The sequence below is a fragment of the Anarhichas minor genome, unplaced genomic scaffold (genome assembly GCF_050575085.1).
Source record: "Anarhichas minor isolate MPS153535 unplaced genomic scaffold, ASM5057508v1 ptg000090l, whole genome shotgun sequence".
NCBI classification, from domain to species: Eukaryota; Metazoa; Chordata; class Actinopteri; order Perciformes; family Anarhichadidae; genus Anarhichas; species Anarhichas minor.
In genome coordinates this window covers 1,933,252-1,956,096 of record NW_027466536.1, presented here as the reverse complement: position 1 = coordinate 1,956,096, position 22,845 = coordinate 1,933,252, and the positions used below count along the sequence as shown (strand labels likewise).

Sequence of the window (22,845 nt, the reverse complement as noted above, 5' to 3'; positions counted from 1 at the left end):
CTCGGCTGTAGCGGCTTTCTAACGCCTCCAAAAAGTCTCCACTCTGACGTCACTAAATTTAAAATGTAATTCCACTTATGATACCATTTGCCTTCAAACAGAAATGACCAATAACTTGATAGCTGTTACATATATATATATTTATATATATATATATATTATGTGTATAAGCCAGTCATAGCATGGTATAGTTTATTCATCTGAAAGACATTGTTCTCAATTCTTAAATAACCAATTTGCAGTAATCCTTATCAAAAATGTTGCTGGATCAATACTTGATTTTTCCAAACTCACAAATATTCACTGAAAAAATAATTCGGCCCCCAAGTAAATGTTACATGTCTTAAACAAACCCTTTCTAGTACTCACTCTCTCTTTCCCCGGGAAAAATAACATCGTTACTTCCCGCATCCCTTAGATGCCAAACGGGGAACGTAACACTCAGTATAGTATGTTATAAAAACAGTTGTAAAAATGTCATAGTATAGTGTAAAGACAAAATGGAAGAGTAAAGCATGCTTACATGTGTGTTGACTCAGCAGTGATAACATTAAATGAAAAGTTGATCTAAAGGAGAATTAATATTTGACAGCAATACAGACTGCCTGGGAGCCTTACTGCATTATATTCTATCCAATCTTATATTTTGTTGTTCTTTACATGAATGCAGACTCTTCATAACACATCATACATTTCATGAAAATTCACCAGGAAATTATGTTTGACCCTCAAACTTGTTTAGTATAGTTTGACATAACAATGTCACAAGCTGTATATACTGTATATGTAAATTATAGGAGATGCCGTTGATGCAAATTAGTTCGTATCAATATACTAACTGAAAAAAACCCACTGTCTATATAAAGCTGAATGTAGAAAACAGCACTGGTAATCACATTATATCTTCAACAATATTATCACAAACAGTTTGTTTAGTTGTTGCTGTTTTAGTTTGTGGTTTAACTTTACAGTTTCTCATGTTGCTTTGTCAGGCTTTTTGATCCTAAATGGGTCACTGCAGGTCAGACATAAAACTCAGGACTACATATGCTGAAACAGGTCATTTATTCACAAAAGACAGGCATACATCTGTGACAAAATGTTAAGGGCATTATAATACACACACATCTCTCCCCTCTCACCACACACGCACACGCACACGCACAACACCATAAAGGAGAAACAACATTGACATCCTGTCTACAGATTGTCTGTAGGGTTAGCTGGTCTATGGGCTCTTCTTCTGAGGCTTTATCGATACAATAAACCATCTACACAAACACATTAAATCTCTCATCATTACTTAGTCCTTATCACATTTACAGAACAAATGAAATATTTAGCATCATTAGAATGTATGTACATGTCACAGCACTACAAAGCAGGACAGTAACCTTAAATGAACGTGTGATTCATCTACATTTCAAAAAACAAATATATTTACATTATTTTACAAAACATACAGAAGAAAACATGAACATAATATTGTTAACTATAGTTATAAAATATGTAAAACAATGGTATTACATGTAGTGATGGCTACATTGTTACGTTAGTGAGTAGTGATTGCGTTGATTAGCATGTGAAAGCCAGTGTTGGAGGTAACAAGAGGCTAGGTGATGTTTTAGCTCATAATGCTTAAAGCTATGACAGTCAAAGACGGAAAATCTACGTACAATAATATGTGATGACTTTGCAATGACCTGTCAACATTATTTGAAACATATCTCATGATGGAGGAACAGAAGATCATGTTGTTACAACCTTAAATACAGGTCTACCAGGTCTGTGCTGTTGTTCAGACCCACTTGTAAATACATCATCAGTGCAAGCTATACTCACACCAACAAAACACAAAGGCGAATGACAAAACATGTAAGGCAAATTGTTATTTCAAGTTTCCAAAAGAATCCAACAGTCAGCAGACAACAACAGCAAAAACATTTTGGAAAGACAAGAAGTTCAGTTCTGTAGAAAGGACTGATCTAAGTTCACAGTTATGGCCTGACGATGCCACCCCACACACAATCCACTCATCGTCATAGCTACATTTGAATTCAGTGACGTAAACTCAGTGCAGATGATGAAGATGTGCTTGAATTCTGAAGAGTTAACCAGGTGAGGAGTGGCTTGCTCTTACATTCGATGATCTAATGAGAGTAATGAAGATAAACACAATGTGTGGAGGTTGAAAGAACTTCTAATGGTTAGCACAGCTCATCCGACGACAGCTAATGTTATGTTGATGATATTTGAGATATAGTGGGCTCCAAGGCTATAACTAACAAAATGGGTTAGGGGTCATAGGTCAGAGTGGAATACAGTACTACCTTGATCTTTTTGCATTCATGCTGTCCCACACAACTCCCACTAGCAGATCAGGTTGACATCCAGACATAGCAGTTGTGTACATGTTCATTAACAACACCTCTTCTCTCTTTCTTTACACCATTCTGTCAATTTATAGCTGACATACCCTCTATTTACCCTTTAAAGAGAGCATTTCTTCTTTCCCCTTTGATCACTCCGATTTCCCTTCTCCTCTATGGGATTGTCACCCGTTTCTCTCTTAATTATCACGACTTCTTTTCTTTCCTCTTCCCCCCCTCGGTCCCTTCAACCCCGCTGACGCCCTCTTCTCTTTGGTCCGCGGCGAGCATTTCGTCTGCGTCACCGTGGCCCCTTGATGCAGAGTGTGGCATCGCAGAGTTGTTGTGGTCGGGGCAATGGGAGGTAGAGCGAAGCGTTGCGGAGCTGATAGAGACGGGTGATGGTGTGTCCACGTCCCTGTCAGGTCCGGAGCTGGAGGTGGGGGATGGAGGAGGCAGGGAGGAGGAGAAGGAGGGCTGGAAGAGAAGAGAAGAGATGAATCTACGATATAAAGAACATTCTCTTTCTTGTCTCTGCCACATGTGCATATGTGTTGGGTTTGTTGTATTTACCTGTAATGAGACAATGGACTTGCGAGTCTTCTCTTTGACTTTAGCCAGAGCTCCTTTAAGTCCAGAGGATTTCTGTGTCATCTCCAGGGCTGCTCTCAGCAGTTTGGGGGTTTCTGGTCGAACAGGGGCTGCCGGGACCTGAGGGGGATCCTTCGCCTCTTCTTTGGGCTCAGGTTTCTTTCCCTTGTTTAGCATCTTCCTGTGAGAAAGTCACAGAATTCAGTAATAATTACAGACAAGCAGACAAACTAAGCACGGCTGTTGTGTGAGTCGATTTTTCATCTGGTGGCCCCACTACATCTGTACAGGACACATACAAAGCAGAGAGCACAGTGAGTTTCATTGATGTTTAACCTGGCCTTCTTGCGGAGCAGTTTCTTGGACTCGGGGTAGTGGACCAGGATCTCATTCAGGTCTTTCTTGTCGAGGATGAAGAGATTGGCAAATCCGTGGGCGATTACATTTGCCGTGCGCCTGTTACCCCCGCCTACTGCGAGCAAACTGCCAATCAGAGAAATTATGGTTGAGAATGACATTTTCCACCTCGTTTGACTTTTCAATTTCAGGAAAGCAGAGGTCAGACTTTTTAAAGCATCATTTTTGGGATTCCATGCAAAAGATTTAGAACCAAACCTTGTAAAAATCACACTTTTTCCTGTTCTGAGATATTTGTCAGAGATGGCAGCTCAGATAGATAAGGAATCCTGTTCAATGGTGAGAAATATGTAGGCATCTTTAAAGAAGATGTTTTCACTAATCACCACCTGTGAAAATCTCTTCACCTGATCTCTCCGAAGACAGATCCTGCTCTGAGAGTGACAAACACTGTCTTCCCATCCGGTCCTCCAACCACCTGCACCTCCCCAGCCTTTATGATGTACATCTCCCGACCCACCTCGCCCTGAGCAAGAGAAAAGAGAGAGAGGCAGAGGCAGACGATGAGAGGCAGAGAGCAATACAAGTAGCAACACTTTTTTTTAAAGTTGCCACATACAGTTGTCTTCTACAAACAAAACACAAGTGAGTTTGCCTTTTACCTTTTTGCAGACATAATCCCCAGGCAGGTAGACAACAGAGCGTAGGCTTTTCAGCATGTCAAAGATCATCTGTCTGTCACAACCCTGTCAAGAGGAAGGACAAAAAACAGAAGAGGAAACAGTGATCTCTTGTTGATCTCTATGGCTAGTGCACTAGCTTAACTACTCAGCTGGGCCTCGCAGAAAGACTGTTTTCATTCACAAGGGACACTCACAAAACATGTGTTTTTAGGAAGTCCTACCTGAAAAAGAGGGACTTTGCTGACAATGGAGTAGTTGACGTCTATAGCAATGTCCAAACGCATTTTATCTGGCAACTGAGTGAGCAGGTCCTGCTCATCTGGAAGGCAGACAGTGATAGGAACAGTATGACTGAACAGGTCAGATGTATAAGATATATATGACACAGATTGTGCTCTCCTTACCCAGCATGCCCTGTGATTGCCAGGTGTAGTTGTACCAGGTTTTGACACGGTTCTGCACCTCTTTGGGTATGCGATAGGAGGACATGTATTTGATAGTGTTGTCCACACATGTGCGGTAGTAGGTCTGACCTGCTGTAGCTGCACCAACCACGTCACGCATCTGAGAGACAAAACACGTTTGTTAATTCAACACCATCCTTGCACAGAGACACTTATGACGTATGAATGTCTTTGCTGCATGAACTGCATAATAAAAAGAATAACACACTGGAGCCTTTAAGGTTAAATACATGTGGAAGGCACACATGTCTCCATTGTATTTCTATACCTACCTGTCCAATCATGATAGAGAAGGCAAAGACTCCAACAAAGTAGTTGATGAGTTGGAAGACAATCTCGAACAGCGTGGTGGGGTCTGGCAGACCGCCAATGGTGATCAGGGTCTTCACCGCAAAGTAGTAACAGCGAATGTAGCTGAGCAGAGACAAAGACAGGAGGCATCAGAAAGAGACAGAACAAGGAAAAGGGCTAAGTTCAAGATGATGGGCTTTAAAATGAATGAAATGAAGAATTAAACTCAAAATAAGCGACTAGAAAAGACCAGGGGAGCTATATTGTAGATCATTTGTGTGAATATCACAGAGCAGAGTGAGCTTTCCTTCACATGAGTTGACATCTTCCTCATTGGTCGTCACTTTGGTCCTTTGGGTCTGAAATTTGTGTTTTATCTCAACAGCTGTGCACCTGTCAATCCCCTTTAAACCCCCGTCCTAATCTTCAAAACAAAAACAGCAAAAGCTGTTGCCTCGTGTGTGTGTGTGTGTGTGTGTGTCTGTTTTTATCCTACCAACCTGTTGCCTTCGCCATTGTACACCCACTTGGTTGATCCTAGTCCTGTGTAGGCAGAGCCCCAGTAGTAAAGACAGGCATTACAGTGGAGACAGTAAAGGAGATAGGTGGTGGTGCGGATCACCCTGAGAGACAGAGAGTGAGAGAGCAACACATTTGCACACACTGAACACCAGAAACCAGTAATTTGTTCATCTGAGTCCATCTAAAGGAAGGACGACAACGTGAGCATACAGAGATAGAACTGCCAGTGCAGTGAGGCTGCATTCACTCCAAATCAGGCGCTGTGGTGAAGACACCAGTCCTCCCATGCATCCAACGTCACGCTGATGTTACCGATCACGTAACCGTCGATCAATGGGCCATTCAAATCAAGGTTAATAAGTCAAGGGTTCTCAACCTTTTGTAACGTAAGGCCCACTTCTGATTGTTAAAAAAACAAATCTGAGAATCACCTTCTCAAATAATGAAGAACATGATTAATATGAGAAACAATAAACTGGGCTGTAAATATGTCTTATGCCACTGTCAGGTGTTGTGACTTGAATAAATATTCTTCTTACATTCACCCATCCCTGCCTGCCATTATCCAAATATAATGTATTCAGGGTCATATTTTGTCACCACAGCTTTTATTGACGCAGGGTCGGCTCCCACATCACTCTTTAGTTTCAGAAATCAATCCATTTTGTGTCACTGCATCGGAGGGATGGTTCGCTAACCCGTTCGTCTACCTGATGATGTGTGAATGAGAATAGCTGATTTAATTGACACTCCCACACAACCCAGCGCTAATCAGCGCAATGTCTGATTTGGTGTGAATGCAGTTTCAGATATACCACGAGGCTACAGCTGACCTGTAGATGTAGGCTTTGGTCAAGATGGCCTCTAGACGTTCATTGAACTCAATGAAGGAGTTGATCTAGAGGCATTGATAGAACAGAAAAAAACATTTAAAGAGTGAAATCTGAATAATTGCACTCTGATTTCTCAAAACGGATACACAGAGCCTTGGAAATGAACTTTTCCTTTGTTTAGATGCCATCAGTGTAATGTTGATGTGTGTATAGCAGCTTATTAAATTTATGTACAAGGATTCTCAGTGTGTTGGTTGCCAGAATGCTGAAACTGGAACAGGTTGTAAAGGGCTGATCAGAGAAAAATGGTTGAATAAACCGTATTAAAGCTCACCTTCAGCAGCCTGGGTAAGCGAAGGAGAGGGTTGATGCCAGTTTTAAAGTAGAAAAGCTCCAGGGGAACAAGACTGGCAACATCAAACTGAAAAACAAGAAGGTACCGCCTCACTCGCTGAACTGCTTTGATGATTGACTCAACGCATAATATGTGAAGTAAAGCCGAACACACTCAAAAATGTACTTTTATTCAGCTCTGGTTACTTACTTTGAATCGTTTGGTTGTCATGTAATTCTTTCTCATGTCTTTTTTGTCACACTGTAATAAAAAACATAACAACTGCAGATATAAATTCTGATCCTGGTAAGTTGATAACTTTATTATTAACTTTATTGTTTTAAAAGAGCTACGTTAGGCCCGATACGTTATTGTATCAACATGATGTACACTCATGTGATAAATGTCACTTCAGCTGTTGATAACGACAGAGACTGTTTCCTCTTTTGTTCACTGTAACCCAGTGTTTCCTGTTTCAGGTTCCCACTATGAGCAGGCTCTCGGTTACGGTAATGGCGAACATCCCCACTCACCACTATGTCCCCTCCACGAACAAACTGCAGGCGCGGCTGAAAGATGGTGATGTCCAGGATGTAAATGAGGTCACACAGGTAGTCGGTCAGCAGCCAGTAATAAATGTTGTCTGGAGTCTGGTAAGGGAAGGCCGAGCGCACTGGGATGAACCACGCGTTCCAGTTCCACGCCAGACAGACCAAAAACATCCACAGCACGTACATTAGGTCTGAGGAGAGAGCCAAAGATGATGAGAGGATGAAGGGAGTGAGAGAGGTGAAGAAATTGAGGGAAAATAGACAATAGGAGAACTGAAAGTAAGGAAAGGCTGGAATTACTCAGTATTCACAGAAGAAGTGGTGGTCACTGCGCAAGCACCAACTACCATGATTATATGCTGTTAACTAGAATAAGAGCAGAACAAAGAGTATTACAAATAAACTGGATCTAATCTGTATTATAAAGCAACATTTGCATAATTTGGAAGTTGTATTTGTACTAAAGGAGACAGAAAAGAGACAGAAAAGTGATAGAAAATGAACTGGCTCACAAAGTCCTTGTGAATGTATAAAAAGGAAGAGAAAAGGGTAAATGACACATGATCTCCTTTACCCAAACCTCGTAATGTTTAACATTCTGTTTGCATATTAACAGAACAGATAAAACAAAAAATAATTCTTGAGTGTTTCTTTAGTTGCCTTTTGGATGAGCATGAAACAGCTCAATACATTTTTTTATCAATGTGTTATTTTAGAAATGTTGTCAGAACGGTGTGGCTGAAAAAAGAGGAGCTGCCAGATAAGACTCTGGGTGTTTGTCATTCATTTCTGAGTAGTTCAAGTAAAGGAGATTGTATTGAGCAGTGCGGCCCTGTAGGGGGCAGCGGGTGGCGTTCGGCTGGGTTCTCACTGGTGAAAGGGTCGATGCTGGCAGGGAAGCGGTAGTGCATACAAGCTCGTATCCACCGAGGAGTTTTCACCTTGCAGCAGCTGCTAGACTGCTCCTCATCTGCCCCACTCTCCACTCCTCCTCCTCCTCCTCCTGATGGACCTGCTTGTGCCTCCTTCTCTCTCTCGTCCACTGGCTGAGCTCCAGGAGCAGGCTGAGGAGCTGCAGCCTGAGGAGGAGCTGAAGGGAAGTGAGAAGGGAAGGGGCAAAAGGTCAGAAGAAGCAGGTTTACCATCTCAGACGATGCGGATTTTGTCCTGCATCAATACTCAATTTAGATCTGCACACCTTCTCTGTTACTAAATGTAAACTATTGTACGATGAATGATATGTATCTGGAAGCAGGCTTGACAAAATATTATTAATTTAAGATTATCCTGATCTAAATCAGTGATTCACAAACCCTTTTAAGCCCACATGACACCCTTATCAGCTAGATATGACACCATGTGTATGTTATAAAAAACAAAAAAAAGAATCCATTATTTGCGCTGACATTTGCTTTTTTCTGACTGTCGTACACCCTGAAAACTGATGTGCCAGAAAGCACATTGTGAAATGACAAGACATTTTCTCGGCTGGACGAGGCTGACACTTGTAACCTGGAAATAAAATATACTATCTATAATCTACGTACCACTTTTGTATGTTAGGATGCAATATGCTGTATGACCCATGCAGCACTGAAGACCAGCGCAATGTGTGTGTGTGTGTGTGTGCGTGTGTGTGTGTGTGTGTGTGTGTGTGTAGAGGGGAAAGAGAGAGAAAGGACAGAGATTCTAACTCACAGGGGATGATGCTGTCTTCATCTGAGCTGTCAGGCTCAATGAGTTTCTCCTTCGCCTTCTCTGTTCTCTCTTTAAACATCCTGACCAGCTCCTGAAGACGCTCGTTGACCACCGTACTGGTCTGACTGGCTGAAGATGCTGGACGTTCTTTCAGTCTTGGAGAAAAATAAAGTTAGATGATGATGTTTATTATTATGACCTCATGTCAGCACTCCAAAACTCCAAATACATCTTCATTTTGGTTTTGTGTGTGTGTGTGTGTGTGTGTGTGTGTGTGTGTGTGTGTGTGTGTGTGTGTGTGCACAGCGCTCACATGTCATCTGAATTGTGCAGGCTGGACTGGCTGGGCCAGGCTCTGACTGGCATGCCTCCTTCATCATCATCATCTTCACTTTGAGATTGAAGGGTCCTACTGTTTACGTTAAGTAGACACAGCAACATCGTTGGTCCAACTTTGAGACAGTGCTGCCTAACTTTATTATTGCTGCCCTTTGTCAAACTAAAATCCACGGCGGTGTGGCTTTACTAAACATTCTGTTAAGCAGTTTGTGTAAATGTTAATAAGACACAGAATCAAATTATTTACATACACTATAAGCTGAGTTCTGCCTTTCGTGCTCACTCTGTAGTCATGATTGTGAGGAATGCAAAAATAATGAGCAAAGACTGGATTAATGAAAGGCTATGGAGTTTATATCCACTATGTATCCATGACTGGGCAGCACGATGTGTGAATACAGAGACAGATGGATACTATATGAGTCAATACAGTATTTAACAAGGGTTGATGTCTTACATCTTTGTCCAGATAGACCGACGATGCCTTCCACTACTGTCAGGGAGAGTGTGTGTTTAAGAAAAAGGGATCGGGGGAGAGAGAGAGAGAGAGGGGGGGGGGGGGGGGGGGGTATGGAGTGTGTGCCAGGGAAGGCATGATATTAATCCAAGAAACAGATGACAAGTGAAGATAATAACCTGCAGTGTTCTACAGGCATGGATGGATTATGAGACAATGGGCCCTGGGCTCAGACATGTAAGGGCCCCTCAGCCTGCCTGCATAGGAACAAGACATCCTAATTTGAGTCATTTCACGTCCCGTTGCAGTCGTTTTGCATCTAATTTGAGCAGTTTTGCGTCTCTGTGATTGTTTTGTGTCTATTTTGGTAATTTTGCATTTCTTTGAGATCAATTTACATCTCTGATTGTTTTGTATCTTTTTGTGATTGTGTCACACCTCTTTGTAGTCGTTTTGCGTCTCTGTGATTGTTTTCCATCTTTTTGTGTCGGTTTTTCAACCATTTTCCTCCGTTTTACGTTTCTTGGTGGATGTTTTGCATCTCTGTAGTCATTTTGTGTCATTTGTAGCTGTTTTGTATATGTTTGTGGTCATTGAGCCGCTTTCTATTTGTGTTTTCTTATTTTTTCAGCGACATTTTGAGTCAGGACCTCTGACATTTTGGGCCCCTACCTGGTAGGCCCGTTCAGTAATCCATCCATGTCTAGGTGACAGAGTGATGATACAAGTGGAAGATTGTGATCCATCCATTTATTGACTTCTGCTATGTCATGACATTATCCACACAACAGCCAAAAGAACAAAGATCTGTGAAATTCATGCAAAAGTGAAGAGAAAATCACAACACAAAACAACACAAACAATTCAGCTCCACCATGATTCACATGACAAACTGTGTTCTGCATAAACAGTATGTGCTGCTTTGCTTGTGTGTGTCATTTTGGCAGTTCTCACTGTTGTTGTTAGGTTCGAAAGAATTTTCACAACCCTGGGATCAAATAGAAAGATATTTCCGATGCAACACACAATGTTTCTGCAGGACACTGACATCCAGACTGTACAACAGACAGTAGAGGGCAGTAGATCCACTTCAAACAGCACTAAGCAGAGGGAACACATGAAGAATCTCAACCCAAAATGATTCATTCAAACCATAAATGATGATAAAACATAATTCTATCACTGGAATTGTTTGTATTTTATAAGCAAATGTTTAGTAATCTATAATCTTCTCAAATCTACTAATATTCAATCTAATCTCATTTTGGTTGAAAAGCCTCCACTTGCCAACAACGAAGATTTGCACCATGACATAACCCAAAAAACATATTCTAGTGATGTTATTTTGGATTTCTCTCTTGAATGCATATAAGCTACGCATATGTGTGGTTTCACTGGAGAAAAAGAATGATGACTGGTGAAAGACGATTACAAGCACTACAACTCAAACGACCCATGCAGTTTTCTTACTCTTTATCTCCTTTACTGTAGACGAAAGCATGAGGAGAGAGGAAAAGATTATAAATAGTGTAATGCACACCCTGATAAACTGTTTTTAAAACCTAAACTCAGCCTCTCAGTCTCCTACAATATGACATAAATGATCCCCCACAGCATAAACCTCTTGGTAAAACAGGTGCTGTCCTAATAGCAAATTACATAAACCACTAGTGGCAGTATGTCCTACCTTTGACGACCTCCGGAGGGGGTCACAGGGACAGTGAGGGTTGTGAGTTTGGGGTCCTGAGGGGTGAGGATTTGGGGGATATTGCTCTGTTCCTCCCCTCCTCCTCCTCCTCCTCCTTCCCGTCCTTTCTCTTGGTCCGAGTCGACATCCTCTACATTGACAGCTGGACGAAGGCTGAGGCTAGAGCTCTCTGGAGAGGTTGAAAAACATGTTTTGTTGATGAATAAAGAGCATCGCAAATTAAGTGTATGTGTATTTAGGACAACTAGGACGGTCTTACAGCACTGCCAGGGGCAAAGCACGTCACAGTTACAAGCAGAGGCGGGGCAGGCAGTGTGAGAGAGAGAGGCAGAGGGCCTACATCGGGCTAATGCAAGAGGATCCACCTGTGAACTAGGCCATGTATAAGAGCGCCCTGATAGCTCAGAGGACTAGCTTACTCATCTGGCAAGCTATTCAGTCTTGCTAATCAGGCTCACGGTACACTGGCACAATTCTGTCGTCTTCATTTAATAAAAATGTCCGCAGTCAGTATGCCGCCTCCTCTGGTGCGTTGTTTACGGTTTGTTACAGACTTCATCAAAGATATATGGAAATGGAGGGCAGTCATAGTACACATTTTAAACATTTCTGAATCCCTTTTTTTTCCAGGCAAAATAATGGAGTAGTTTGAGGATGTTGCATGTTCACCGAATGGCAACCAAATTAATTGTGCTGCTTTATTCACACCCTGCCTGAGCTTATTTGAGAAATGACAGAACGAGACGACACATAAACATACAAAAGTCCACCACAACACAAAACCGCTACTCTTTTATCCCTGACAGCGTGCTCTTAATCCTGAACACACCTTCAGTGAATTTGCCATGACATCTGAACTCAGTTGATCATTTACTGTTTGCAAATGTCTTTGTTACGGTTTAGGGGCAATCAGTTTCACTTTTAATCACTTTTAATTTTAGAGCATAAACTAGTTCTAAAATTAAAAATATGGAGGCAACTGTTTACTACTTGTTTTGGCTGAGTTCAGGTATCTACAAGGAATCTCACGATGGAACACATTCAACTTTCCACTCCTGCAGAGTCACCTGTGGGTCTCAATGCTGCAATGTCTGAGTCATCTTCAATGAAGAACGCCGGGTTAGAGAGACCTGACAGCTGGCGGGACGCTGAGTTGAGCTGCTTTGATGGGGGGCTGACAATTGGTGGCAGGCGTGGGTAGGACGGGACGTTGGGCAATTCGAGGGCACTACCATCGGGGGAGGATGGAGACGGGGAGCGGGACCGGAGCTGCGGATGGTGAGGAGGAGGGAGAGGGGAGTGGCGGACGAGCCGGTTCAGTTCAACATCTTGCTGATTCTTGTCTTGCTTCTGTTTTTGCTGTTGTTGTTGTTGTTGTTGTTTCTTAGGCATCTTGAGGCATAAGGCTGTTGAGGCGGTTCTGGACGTTGAGGAAGTACTGCTGCGCTTGGCTGGGAAACTGGGAGAGCTTCTGCGGGATGTTTGAAAGGCTCTCGGGAAGACTAAGGCCGACTGAACCCTCTGAGGTTTTGGGCAATAACTCAGTCACAGTCTGGACGATATTTCGGGGGATCTGCGTGAGTCGGATCTGAGAGAGCTCTTGGCGCAATTCAGGGGGGAGGGTGGGTAAGAGCGTGGTAACATCAGAGAGCTGGGTGGGTAGCTTAGGCATGGAGGGTATTTTGGGAATGGAGATGCCGTTCTCTTTGAAGAACGCGTTGATGTTGCCGAGGCACTCGGAGGTGTGAGGAATGCGCATCAAGCAGCTCTTAAATGCATCACAGCTGACGGGAGCTACAGAGGAGACAGGTAGGCAGATATACAGTCAGGCAGGATTTAAGCAAGGTGGGAGATGGCCTCAGTAGACAGGCAAACAGCAGCGTAGTCAGTCTGAAGGACAAAGTCAGACTTCTTCTAGACAAGAAGATCTATAATGACCATGGCCTACAGTCACCAGGCAACATTTACTCTAACAGCAATGACATCAACATCGTGGGAGTAGTCTGGATGTAGACATGCATGTAAAACAGCAGTCAGTTAAGCAGCTTGTGAGTTAAACATAACCGGCTAGTCAGAAATACAGGAATGAGACTGCTAATTAGAGCAGTAATACAGCAGCTCTAACCGCAGTCATATATAAAACAAAAACAACAAACATAATAACTAATTAGAATAGTACATACCACCACAGTCGTCCCCAGTAGCTTCCTCCTCCTACAAACACAAAGCATATGAATGAATGGCAGGGGAGTGGTGAGCATCAGCTGGGGTCGGATATGACATAATGTGGATTGAAAAAAAAAAAAAAAAATAGGCCAGTAGGGACAAAGAACCCACCAAAAAAAAGGAATTTATATATGAAAATGATATTCCTCAATAAGGTCAGGCAGTGCAGGAGGTCAAATTATATGTGTCACATGTATTACAGTCACATGGGTCATGAGGTGAAACATGAATCCCCGTGCATGTTAAACTCGTGGATGTTACCTTTTCACCAGCTTTGTCAGCGTCAGGGCTTTGATCGTCTTCCTTTGCTTTCTGCGGCTGCTGCGTTACAGGCTCAGCTTCTGAGTTGGCTTCCTGGGTCTTGGTCTCTGGTTCTGCTTCTGGTTCTGATTCTGATTCTGATTCTGATTCAGGCTCCGGCTCAGAGATGTTAACTGGTTCAGGTCTTGGAGGTGGAGAGGGGGAGGTCTGCTGTGGCTCTGCTTCCTCTTGCGGCTCTACATTTTTGTTTTAATTATAGATTTCATAAGATTTAAGATTTAATCAGAGAACCCAACAGTCAGAAACGTACATCTGCCTGATGCAAATACTACAGAAACATACTATGACATATAAGATGCAGGGGTTAAAAAGAGTTTAGAGATATTATCAAAAAAGAAAAGTCTCTACTTTTGTGATTTTGTGTCTCTTTTCTACAATCTAAGGGATTATTAAAATAAAAAAGAATGGATTCTCCACCTGGTTCCTCGTTGATAGGTTCCCCAGTCTCCTCAGGAAGGCTCTGTTCTGTTCTGCAGGACAGGTGACAAAAAGAGTCGGACAAATCATGTTTCACTGTGTCTGGTAGTGTGAGGTTCCCCACATTGAGCCCACACTGAGTTCAGGAAATTGGTTCATTAAATGACGGTTGTATTAAATAAGGACTGCAGTAAGGATGAAAATGCTGGTATTTCTACGGGAAAACCTAATACAGAATTTACATGTTACACTTTCAGCTGTTTTGGAAAGTAAAACAACATGTGCAAATACATACAGACGTTTCAGTCTCATTGAATCTTGTTTGCACATTCTGAAAATGTGTGGCTGTATTTAGAGAGGTTAAATCACATTTCAGCAGTTTTGAGGATTGGAAACATGGAAGTTGGATGTGGCACAAAAAAGTGTGTGTAAAAAAAATGACAACACGGGTAGCCTAATTCTGTAAAACTGGGCTTCAAGACCTGTGGTGGCTGCACATTACAGAAATAACATGATATTATTATTTACATTACACTCCTTGTTTTTATTATCTGCAGTAGTAGCACACATTATAAATATTATTATTATTACTTGTATTTTATAGACTGCACTTACGATGGTTATAGAAGGCAGAATGTAAATGTTTTTTAAATAAATGTTGTTCTCTGCTCACTTATTCTTCACTGAATAACGGTTACAAACAGAAGACGGTGAAACACAAAGCACAGGTTACATCCTGACTCACATTTCATTTGATGCTGGAACAATGTGGAAGCATTAACTTTACTCACTGTCAGCTACTTGTTAGTGTTATCCCACATTTTTAGCATAACACGACTGACTTTGACAGGCCTGTGACGCTAATTACCTCATAAAGTTAGGGTTAAATAATAGGTCAACGTTATTCATTTCACAACATATGTAAGTCCAATACCTAAACACGATGTCATCACGAGATACTCACTTTCTCTGTCAATATTCACGTGCGTTAATCGTTAGCAGTCGAGACACAAAATGTCCACGAATAAGTAGCATGAACTCGGCTGTGAGGTCGCGTGAACCACATCAGGAGATTTTAGAAATTTTAGAAAAACAACAACAATCAAAATGTTCCATTACATCTCCGACCATCATTCTCTCTGCGTGCGTCTCCAGACGTGAAAACAGCAGCAGCAGGTGCGCGCTGTTACCGGGGTAACCGTTAAGCGGAGAGGAGGGCGGGGGGGGGGAATCAGCCGTTGCCACGGGAAGCTGTGGTTGCTATGACACGGTAGTGTGATGCTGAGGCAGCGCGCAGCGAAGATCACATAACGAGAACCCACGGGATTTGGGACCTGACAGCCAAATGTGCTGGATCAGACTGGGAACTGAATTCATAACACTGGCAGTGGAGCTGGGGATAGCAGGCCTCACTGTACGTTTAAGTACATCTATAATGTCAGCTACTTGCACCCAAGCTTGTACTTTACTTACCTTTTTTTTTAAATCATACTTTATACTTCTACTCAACTCAACTATTTCAAAGGGAAATACTTTTCACTTCACTAACATTTATCCGATAGAGTTACTTTGCACATTTAAACGTATGATCATCTTATTACAGATGACGCACTGTTACAGTTTGAACCACCTAACAGTATATAAAGTAATGTAAATCAGCTCTACCTGGTTGCATCAATAAATGCTGCTCATATGCTTTTTTCTTGTAATCAAGTATTTTACATTGTGATGTTGCTACTTTTACCAAAGTAAAGCATCAGAATACTTCTTCCACCACTGAGTCGCATCAGTTCAACAAGCTGCTCGAGACAAGATTCCCTCTTGAAATAAAGTCGTCAGGATAGTTTCTAAGTTTAGAAATCTGTTTATATATGTATGAAAAAAACATCAATAAGTAACTATTTTAAGGATCTATTAGGCACAGCACAGGAGCACTATCATACAATTTCTAGGTGAAAGACTAAGTGACTCGAGGGTCCTACGAAGGATTTCAAGGAGGTTGAGGACGGGTAAGACTCCATATATGCATTCTTACTCTGTGACTTTACTGTGGTCCACTGTGCTCTCCTCTTCTTGTGGCACTGGCAGCCTGGTCACAGGGAACACGCAGTGTCACATCACTTCACAAGGATGCTCGGCAAAATACACACAATGCCAAAACAAACACCTTCTCTCTGTCTAATTGAACACAAGTTCTTACTCGGCGTCAGGCTCCTCCTGCAGCAGTTCTCTACTCCCCAGTGAGAGATTAATGGACTGCCCCTCACTGGCCATCTGTCTAATGGCCATCTCAGCTGTCTCTCTGGCCACCTCTTCAGCCATACGTACCATCTCCACGCGCTCCTGCAGCAGACTAAAGAGAGACAGGACACACTGATGTGATTGTGCTGTGCGGTAAATGTTTGTAAAATCGTAAATGAAAAGTGGGATGTGAAAAGAGTCTTCTTTCTTATTGCAGTGACTTCAGATCGCACAGCAACAATTCTCTGGCCTCAACACCAAACCAGGTTAGTTTAGCCTTCCCACTATGTGTCAACCACTGTGTATAGTTGTATATGTACTGCTTCAACCAAGACAGGAAGACTATCAGAGCATAAAGCAAGGCAATCCCTTAAAAAGAGGCATAAATTACAAGTTGCAGCCTGTGTTATTGCTACTGTTTTGTGGAAGACTTGACCCCTGGTCTCCTAATCCTTTGAGTTAATCAGGGGGGATATAATTAATGACGCACGCTATGTGCTAGCTCTTAAATGATGATTATGGGATATTTAAAGCAGACATTTGTTTAGGTTTACATCATTTGTTACTGACAACAACCTGTTAGCTTACCTAGAATTACTGGTATTATTGACTAGACAGGGTCCAGTATTGTGACTACTCTTTAGGAGATAAATACTCTTTACTAACTTCCAATTATTTTCATTATCATATTATCTGATAGGGGCATTTACGTTCAGTGGAAGTGACCACCTCCATTGTCTTATACTCCACCCGTCTTACCGCTCCTCCATGGTAGCCATAGCAACACCTTCAGCCTCCTTCTTGATGTTTTCGATGAACGGCGTCCAGCGGCCCGTCTGGGTCTCAGCATCTTCTTGAGATCTTCTCTCACTCTCTGACGATTCTGGCTCTGGGTTGGACTGCGTCTGCTGCGTCGCTTCTGTCTGTTGGTCTGCTGTCGGTGATGGTGATGGTGGAGTCGGTGATGGTGGAGTCGGTGATGTGGACGGCGCTGCAGCTTTGGGCTGATCTTTAGGTTTCTGCTGGCCCTCGCTGTCTGAGTCCACGTCTTCTAGTACCATGTCAGGTTTGAGTTTGGATGAAGCTGCAAGAGGGCGACAAGCACCGATTTGTGTGTAAGAAGGGACGTGCGGTTGACATCGGAAATGTTGGAGATGGATTTGGTTTTGGGTTTGGATATATGAAAACAAATGGACACGGATTACAGGCAGGATTTGAAATTATGATTTATGTATCTACTGTACTTACTAAAAAGGATTGCAGGCAGCAGTGTTTATAATACAGGTACCGCTGTACTCAAATTTCAACATGCTCACTTGTGAGAGGTTTTATTTCACGAAGGGCAGAAAACATCCACTACAGCTTTCCTTTTTAATGTAATTCATCTTTATATGTAGAATATTCAGGAGGTAATGGAGGGCGTTATTGATAAGACATCCACATGAAATGATTTCACATTGAATCTTTATTAGTCCTGTAGTATCCTAACATTACAGCGTGTAATTACATGAAGGTGTTCTATCACCTTGTCTGCAGGACAATCAACATATGTGACTAAATATGTTTTTTTCAAATGAAGTCAAACCTTCTGAAACAACACCACATCCCCAAGCCACATTTCACAGTTCAACATATAGAAACCAATCAAATGGATCAAATAGGCCTACTCTTACATTGTGCACTCATTGTGTGAGTGCAACCTCAATTAAACCTGTGGAAAAGCTGACTCAAACTGTTACATCATCAAGACCCAAACTAAACACAACCTTCTAGGAGCACAATAGTTAATGAGTTAATGAGTACGACTTATATATATAAAAATAAATTAATAATATAATTTCCTCAAAATATCAAGTGTAAATATTGATATAGTTTATACTTAGTCCAAAAATAACACAATTATAAATGAACATAGCTGCCATTTTAATATTCGTTCCAGATTTCTGTTAATTGAATGAGGAAGATTGGACATCGTGTGCTGTAATTATTCTTGTGTCTAAATGAATGACCAGTGAATCATCTTTTTTATCTCCCGTTGTATAATATTAAGAGATAGAGAGACAGAGGAAAATGGCAACATGAATATGAAGTGTACATTGCCATAGCTTAAAGCACAATAAAGTTACATAAAATGTTCTCCCTGCAATCTTTTGTGAATGAAACCTGCAGTCGTTTCAAATAAATGACCATCACTAAATGTTTCTGTGTCAAATAGAAAATGTGCAAAATTCAAATCCCAAAAACTCATCTAATTAGCTATAGAATATGCAGTACACTTTTAAGTGGACACATATAAGTTGCAATACATTCATTTTTAACTGTACAAAGTACAGTAAGGTGAGTTGAATATATCTTTATAACATATTTATTTTACAGCTGCCTAGATCTGTTGAGCTGCACGCTGCACAGCACCTGTAGCTCTCCCAACAGTACAATGTGTATATTAGCATTTGTCTGTCTGGGAATCAGAGCGTCCCCCAGTCGTCTCCTCCTGCTGTTCAAGGGGCTCGCAGCGCCTTCCCCCCTGAAACAGAAGGAGAAGAGGGACTGAGTTAGGCTCCGACCGTCCGACCAAAACACCTCTTCAAAAACTATGGGGGGAAAAACAAGAGGGTGCTTCAACGGAAGAAAACGTGTACAACACTTTCCAAATATTACACAGATCCACGGGAGTTACTCAAATGGAGGAAAAATAAATAATGACTTGAATAAAATGAACCCCGTGTTATTAAAGAGATGTTTTCTTCTAGTTGTAGCAATTACTCTCCAGTGACTTAAACACAAACATAATGTAAGATCCATTTGATTGAACTGTGAATTGTGGCATTCGGGAGCAGCGATACTGACAAGGAAAATGGCACGCATAGGGTTTCTACTGACTACAGGAAAGTATTATTTAGCAAATAAAACTTAAACTCACCTTTCTGTAGAACTTCAGCTGCACCCTGGGAAAATAAAAAAGTAAAAAAAGATTGTATAAATTGAATTGCTATCGATATAGTTCTAGAAAAATTTAAGTGGCAATACAAATCACAAAGGATAGGTGGTAAGGAAAGATTGACGGGGCTGAAAGACAATTAGAAGAGAAGGAAGAAAGAAGTATTTATTCATTCCCAAAAGTTACCTCAGCATTATTTTTGGATGGAAGTGCGGGCTGAGGCATCTTCAGGCCCAGTCCTGACACGAACCAGCCAACCACACTGTCAAGAGACAAACTTATTAACAGTCTGCAATCATTTCCAAGGAAAACATCAGTAAAGCCTGTCGGCGTAGACATCTCAGCTGTCCATGTACTGTTGTAAGATTGATGGATGGATAACATGTTAAGCCAATTACAACCCTCAGGGCTAAAGCTCCATTTGCTCTACAGCTGGCCAAGCTTTGCAAGCTGGCTAATATTTGTAATAAAAAGGTTTTTCCATGCAAGTGTTGTTTTATCTTGCATGTTGAAGAGATAAAAAAAGGACAGTGATGGATCAAACCTACGCTGAGGCCTTGCTGTCAGTATCCAGTGAGATTCCACTGAGAGACTCGGGTGGTGGAGACAAAACTGGAAAGAAGAGAAAGACGTGAATTTCAGCGTACAAAGCAAGAATCCATCCAATTAAGTCAGAATATGTCCGAAGTGCAGCAGAGATTTTAGTGTGGTAGTGTGCAAGTTATGTGTTGTGACTGTCCATGCCAGAGTGTGTAGGTTTGTGCTCTGCCCACTGGTGTGCATTGGGACAAATGTACATTAATGTTTGTGTGTGTCAGTGCGTGTATGTACTTTTGTCCAGAGAGGAAAGGGATGCCTTGCTTGATTGTTCAATAGGTACAACACCAGGGGGCAGTAAAATTGGCTGAGGGACCATCCGCTTTATCCAGGTCACCACGCTGCAGCATCAAAAAAAGAAAAGTTAGCCCATCACATGTTTATCGTTTTTTTAACTACCTGTATTGATGTGTGTACGCATGTGTCTACGCGTGTGTGTGTATTTAATTCAGATTGTCTATCAAAATCTAGCTGATGGACTTTGGACTCCACAGGACAAAGAAATCCATCAAACGTCAGGTGCTGTTTATGTGTTGGTGTGCGAGGGTTCAGATTTATCTCTGTGAATGTGTAGTAAAAGGTGTTTTGTACTCACTTTGGAGGGAACTGAGAAGACTCTACCTCCGACTCATCATCTGACAGAATCTCCACCACTGGGATGTGTGGGAGGGGATCAAAATCTGGACAGACAGAGAGACGGACCAATCACACAGCAGATCAGCTCAGCAGTCGGGATTGTAAATGACTGATATTTAATCAATCAAAAAAAACACAAAAGAAATAACAAAAAAGGGAAAAAAAATAAGCAAACATTGTTTTAACTTTCAAACATCACTTTTGTGCAAAAAGCTAAAACATGTAGACAAATGATCAAGCAACATACCTGGCATTGTTTCTACCTCATAGATCTAGGACAAAAGAGATAAAATGTACTTTAAATCAAGCCGACAGATCAAGATTTTCTCACATTTCTGACATTATTGCTTGGATCACATTAGGGAATTATTACTATATTTTATTTATAAATAATTAAGCTACATTATCTGTTTTACTTTATAACCAATGCCAATATGAGCCCCACAAAGGTTAATGGTTGTCTGCTATCGGTTTGTCCACACACAATAGGGCCAGATGTGCGTCTCCCCTACTGTGGTCAGAGTGGACTACAAATGGTGCTCATTGGAGCAATAAACCTCACACATGGGACACTTTTATGACCCTACCTACAGTACAGCATGTGGAGTTAAAGTTGGGCCAAGCAGGGCCCTTTATGCAGCTAAATTCTGTGACTTTCTCCTGGATTAATCCTTCATAGAAATATTTCAATATTTAACTTTTGGCAACATGACATGAAATGAGTGGATCATGTGTTGCCTGCAGAGTCCCGAGGATCCCGATAAGAGGGTTGTCGAATGAAGAGGCTGGTTTAAATGCAGAGAAGTTAATGGAGGAGTTTAACCTGGCTAAACCCCCTGCAGATTCCTGTATAAACTTAAACCTTACACATGATTAGCCTTATAAGCCTCCGGGACAGTATTAAGTTGTTAGAGTCAAGTGTCACACAGGTCCAAGACGTAGATTTTCTTGTTGTTGCCTAGATGAATTACTTGAACTTGAAATAACTTTATGACATAAAACACGAGTCTTGGTTTCTGGAGAGAAACGTTGTGTACTAGTCTACTACCTGTAGCTTATTACAGTAGATGCTCCTCAATGTTTGGATGTTCTAGGATTATTTAAATGCTTCATTTTCTTTTGGGGCATTGATTTCATGGCAGTACTAATGTAGTTAAGATATTGATTTGGTGTTGTGCTCTGAGTCATAATGAAGTCCTCGTGTCTCACCTCGGTGTGTTCGTCAGGGTTTTCAATCTCTTTGTACTTGTCATCAGGCTGAGGCAACAACTGGGTCAGACCCTGAGTGACCCAGCCCATCACTCCAGACCTGGAAGAATAAACCAATGTAAATAACTTTTGAAGAATGTATTTAGTAACAAATGTGCACTGCTTATCGAAGCACACTGTACCTTTCTCCATCCTCTCCTGACTGTGGGATGGCAAAGAAAGAAATAGAGAATGAGAAAAACGTACAGGCCAAAGAGAGTTCACTGCAAATCTCCCTTCCTCCTGTTTTGTTTTTGTATCCATTATCCACAATTATAGTAATTCTGCAACTTCTCCCGTAATAGTTCCTTTGATGAAATGGCTTTTCAAGAGAATTTGTGACATTCACATGGCGTTTTGACCCAGCACACTTTTGTTTGGAACATGCCTGTGCTGTATTTTGAATGTCGTAAAGTGTAGTGTTGTCTGAATTCTTAAAAGTTTTATCAAAATGTGATCACCTTTGTGATGTGTCAACTTCACTTTGAAGTAGCTGTGTTTAGGGAGAACATGACTGGCTGACAAAAGCCAAATATTGGCCATTTTGGCCCAATCAGTTTATCAGTGTCACAAGCCTACATACATGTCTTCTCATAGGATAATAAGGAGAAGCCCTAATGTCCACCTGAATAGGCTACATATCCACTCAAACACCTACACACTCACCCCGGTGTCAGAGTTGGACCTGCTGAGTCGAGGGGAACGAGAAGGTTGAGGCAAGGCGCTGACGAACCCATTAGACAGCCAGCCTAAAACTCCAGTCTGGGCCTGGCTGTAGAGGAGGTAAAGAAAGACAGTAAGTCGGCATGTTTACACACACACACAAACACACACACACAGACACACTCATTAGAGCATACAAAGAAATATTGGAAAGAAACGTTTACCTGTCCTCTGAATTCTCGTCTGTGTTTTTCTGTGGAGGACGCTTCCCTGTGGAATAAGCAACGGGGGTCTTGGCAGCGTCATCTGTTCCAGGAGCTTCAGGGAGTTGGGGGACCACTTTCACCACCCAGTTAAACAT

The 22,845-nt window shown here is 41.7% G+C and overlaps 1 protein-coding gene across 1 annotated transcript; it reads right to left on the bottom strand.

Annotated features, from left to right (window-relative positions):
• Positions 1–1,084: 1,084 nt before the first annotated feature.
• On the bottom strand, positions 1,085–22,845 carry LOC142938741 (cyclic nucleotide-gated channel beta-1). The gene is made up of 36 exons (XM_076082120.1): positions 22,709–22,845; positions 22,488–22,593; positions 21,965–21,984; positions 21,783–21,882; positions 20,821–20,845; positions 20,533–20,617; positions 20,172–20,278; positions 19,889–19,952; positions 19,527–19,602; positions 19,323–19,347; positions 17,384–17,486; positions 17,162–17,323; positions 16,362–16,514; positions 16,197–16,250; positions 14,162–14,214; positions 13,685–13,920; positions 13,381–13,411; positions 11,177–11,366; positions 10,960–10,974; positions 9,490–9,525; positions 9,007–9,105; positions 8,694–8,848; positions 7,867–8,085; positions 6,978–7,186; positions 6,655–6,705; positions 6,445–6,531; positions 6,111–6,175; positions 5,256–5,378; positions 4,737–4,878; positions 4,405–4,564; positions 4,222–4,319; positions 3,980–4,063; positions 3,725–3,843; positions 3,297–3,443; positions 2,943–3,141; positions 1,085–2,846 (listed from the first exon to the last, which is right to left on the bottom strand). Exons 1-36 carry the CDS (start codon positions 22,843–22,845, stop codon positions 2,577–2,579), a joined length of 4,005 nt encoding a protein of 1,334 aa, XP_075938235.1. The 3' UTR covers positions 1,085–2,576.

Excerpts from the sequence above, each read along its gene's own strand:
- LOC142938741 (XM_076082120.1), bottom strand. The coding sequence starts at position 22,845 with ATGTTTAACTGGGTGGTGAAAGTGGTCCCCCAACTCCCTGAAGCTCCT. Across the intron at positions 11,367-13,380 it reads TACTGGGGACGACTGTGGTG|AGAGCTCTAGCCTCAGCCTT; the intron begins GTATGTACTATT and ends CAACCTCTCCAG. Across the intron at positions 6,532-6,654 it reads TGACAACCAAACGATTCAAA|TTTGATGTTGCCAGTCTTGT; the intron begins GTAAGTAACCAG and ends CTTGTTTTTCAG.